We start from the raw sequence: 2,780 nt of genomic DNA on the forward strand, positions 1-2,780 counted from the left end.
TGAGTCAAAGTGAGTGCCACAGCCGACTGCCGCCCAAACCTAACCTAACCTAACTTCCACAGCAATGGTAATGGTGTCGTATGAGCCTGGATCAATGTCGAGACATTTACGACCAGACCTGGTAGTGAAGAAATTGTCGTCACAGAAATTATTTAAAACTGCAGCTGAATAGTTAAAGGTAGTCTACATTGTGTTTTCTAAAACAGCTGATAACATTAATGCCTGCTTATTTACAAACACACAAACATGTAATCATCTGCTCATAGCTAACACCCTTCCACGCTCACTCAGTGATTAACGCTTATCACTAAGACCCTAAGCTGATATTAGCAACAAAGTATAGATGCGCTGCGCTAAAAAACTTTGACAATGTTGCAATTATGGAAAAATTGCACGTGTAACCTTACAAGCCACTAAAGCCAAGGTGTTCAATGAGCGTTCAATGCCCGAGCACGGGCGATAAAGTAGAAAGCATTTTTGTTTTTTTTTCAAAGTAATATGTAGCAATAAATGCAATTTTTTTCCTTACGACACAGATTGTGGGCCCTTAAAGGGCTTCTAAAGGGCTTTTGCCGCATCCACTGAAATTTCATATAAAAGCTTAGTAAAAATTGATCAACGACACATTTCACTCTGACTTGCAAAAGTGATCGATCAACATGAATCTAGTCAAGACTTTCGGTTTAGTGGTGTTGATTCTAGGCGCCGCAAGTGCCCACAATAATGACAAAAGACAAAATAACGCTGCTGCCTCGAATAGCATGAAGCCCACCGATTGGCTGTCAGTTTCCGAGCTGCAGGAATTGCCATCTGCGGACACCATCACTTTGCAGCAGTGGGAGAGTATGCCGTTGGAGGAGGCGGAACGGATGATTGAGAAAATTTGTAAGTGCGCCTGCCACTTGGGGACCTGATATGTTCTACTTATAATCATTACTTTTTAGATCATCTGTCTAAACTCGACCGCACACTACAACCATCGTTTGTGCCAAGCGCCAGCAATATGCCAGTGATCCTTATGAAGCCGAACGGTGAACGCATGGAGACCAAACTCAGTCAATGGGTTGAAAAAGCCAAACAACTACCCGAATTCGGCACAGATGAAGTAACTATCTTTATAACCGGCCTACCGCAATCCAGCTCTGCTGTGGCGAAGGCCAATAAGCGCTTGGTGCAGGCCTACATGGAACGCTACTATGGACAGCAAAAGCCTATGAACAACTTCCAGGATTCCGGTGAAAAATGGCCAGCCACTTCAAGCGAGGAAGACTATAGCGAATCGTGGAAGCAGCCGCGCCTAAACCGTGGCAATTTTATGGTGAGTTGCGCGCGATCGCAATCAATCTGTGCCGATTCCAATTAAACGCTTACTAACCTCTGCACCGCTTCTTTCTTTAATAGATCATTAATTTAGGTGCAATGCTGCCCAACATGCGCCGCTACGCGCTGCTTGATGTCGAACAAACTGGCGAAATGATTGGCAAGACACTCGTCCAATTGACCAACCAAGCTGATGTACCTCATGAGATCATACATTTGATTGGCCAAGGTATTGGCGCACAGGTAGCTGGTGCCGCTGCACGTCAATACAAACGTCAGACTGGTCATCAATTGCGTCGCATCACTGCCTTGGACCCCGCTAAAATGTTTGCCTGCAGCAAGAATATGCTTAGCGGTTTGGCTCGTGGTGATGCCGATTTTGTGGATGCCATTCATACTAACACCCGCGGTATCGGTACACGCGAACGTGTTGGTGATGTGGACTTCTTTGTTAATGGCCCAGCATCGAAGGCTCCTGGCGCTGATAATATTGTGGAGGCTTCTATGCGCGCTACACGCTACTTTGCCGAGTCCGTGCGCCCAGGTAATGAGCGTAACTTCCCGGCTGTGCCCGCTAGCTCGATGGATCAGTATGAGAATAAGGAGGGTAATGGTAAACGTACCTACATGGGTATTGCCGCCGATTACGATTTGAAGGGTGACTACATGCTCAATGTGAATGCCAAGAGTCCATTCGGCAAGAGCGCTCCTGCGTTGAAACAGGGAACCTATCATGGCATGCATGAATCATGGAAACACAACTAAGAAGCCATGAGTCTAGAATGCTGAAGTAGAGTCAGTTGAAATTGATCTCCGGGTTAATATTTCTATAATTTTGTATTTTCTTTTGTAAAAAATTTAAGAACGAAATAAAAGAAAGATTTTAACAGGCAAATGCATAATGTATTAAATTTTGGAAAGCACGATTGCCATACGAACTAATGAAAGTATCCAGAAATGCTCTAACTAGATTATGCGAAAAATTCTGCTTTGACGACTTAAACAAAAAAAAATGAGAAGGCTTCAGCTACTTTAGAAAGAACTGCTCCAACTAAGATTAATAGACCGGTTCGCTTCGGCGACGGGTACAAAAGACTCTTCGTCCAAAGCGGCAGGCGCTTGTAGTGCCACAGGAGAAGAAGTCTGCTCCAAGATATAATACAGAGCTGATGTCAGCTGGCATCTGAAGGAAAATTAATTTTCTCTAACGTCTGGGGAGTACAGCCAGGCTCTCGCAAAATCTCTGCAAAGGGGCCAAACCTGCAGAGAATTTAGTACTTTGAGGATATTAACCAGGAAACTGATTGTCTGAGTGGCGATATGTAGGCCACTTTACACAATTGAAGGCTCAGATTCATTAGGAACTGTTAGAAGATCCCATCACCTCAGAAACCTAAGCCTAAGCAACAAGTAAGCTCAGCGAGTGTTTGGTCGGGTACCGTGTCATGTAAATTTGAAAG

The 2,780-nt window shown here is 44.4% G+C and overlaps 1 protein-coding gene across 1 annotated transcript; it reads left to right on the plus strand.

The window, feature by feature from the left end:
• The first annotated feature begins 533 nt into the window (after nucleotides 1–533).
• Nucleotides 534–2,215, plus strand: LOC118748788 (vitellogenin-1-like). The gene is made up of 3 exons (XM_036483466.1): nucleotides 534–885; nucleotides 945–1,318; nucleotides 1,402–2,215. The coding sequence occupies exons 1-3, from the start codon at nucleotides 660–662 to the stop codon at nucleotides 2,083–2,085; spliced, it is 1,284 nt and encodes a 427-aa protein (XP_036339359.1). The 5' UTR covers nucleotides 534–659; the 3' UTR covers nucleotides 2,086–2,215.
• Nucleotides 2,216–2,780: the final 565 nt, after the last annotated feature.

Source organism: Rhagoletis pomonella, unplaced genomic scaffold, assembly GCF_013731165.1.
Source record: "Rhagoletis pomonella isolate Grant_MI unplaced genomic scaffold, Rhpom_1.0 Rhpom_scaffold_00013, whole genome shotgun sequence".
Taxonomy (NCBI): domain Eukaryota; kingdom Metazoa; phylum Arthropoda; class Insecta; order Diptera; family Tephritidae; genus Rhagoletis; species Rhagoletis pomonella.

Bases quoted from the DNA above. Each gene is read 5' to 3' on its own strand.
- LOC118748788 (XM_036483466.1), top strand. From the start codon at position 660: ATGAATCTAGTCAAGACTTTCGGTTTAGTGGTGTTGATTCTAGGCGCC. The intron at 886-944 runs GTAAGTGCGCCT...ATTACTTTTTAG, and splicing joins ACGGATGATTGAGAAAATTT to ATCATCTGTCTAAACTCGAC. The intron at 1,319-1,401 runs GTGAGTTGCGCG...TTTCTTTAATAG, and splicing joins TAAACCGTGGCAATTTTATG to ATCATTAATTTAGGTGCAAT.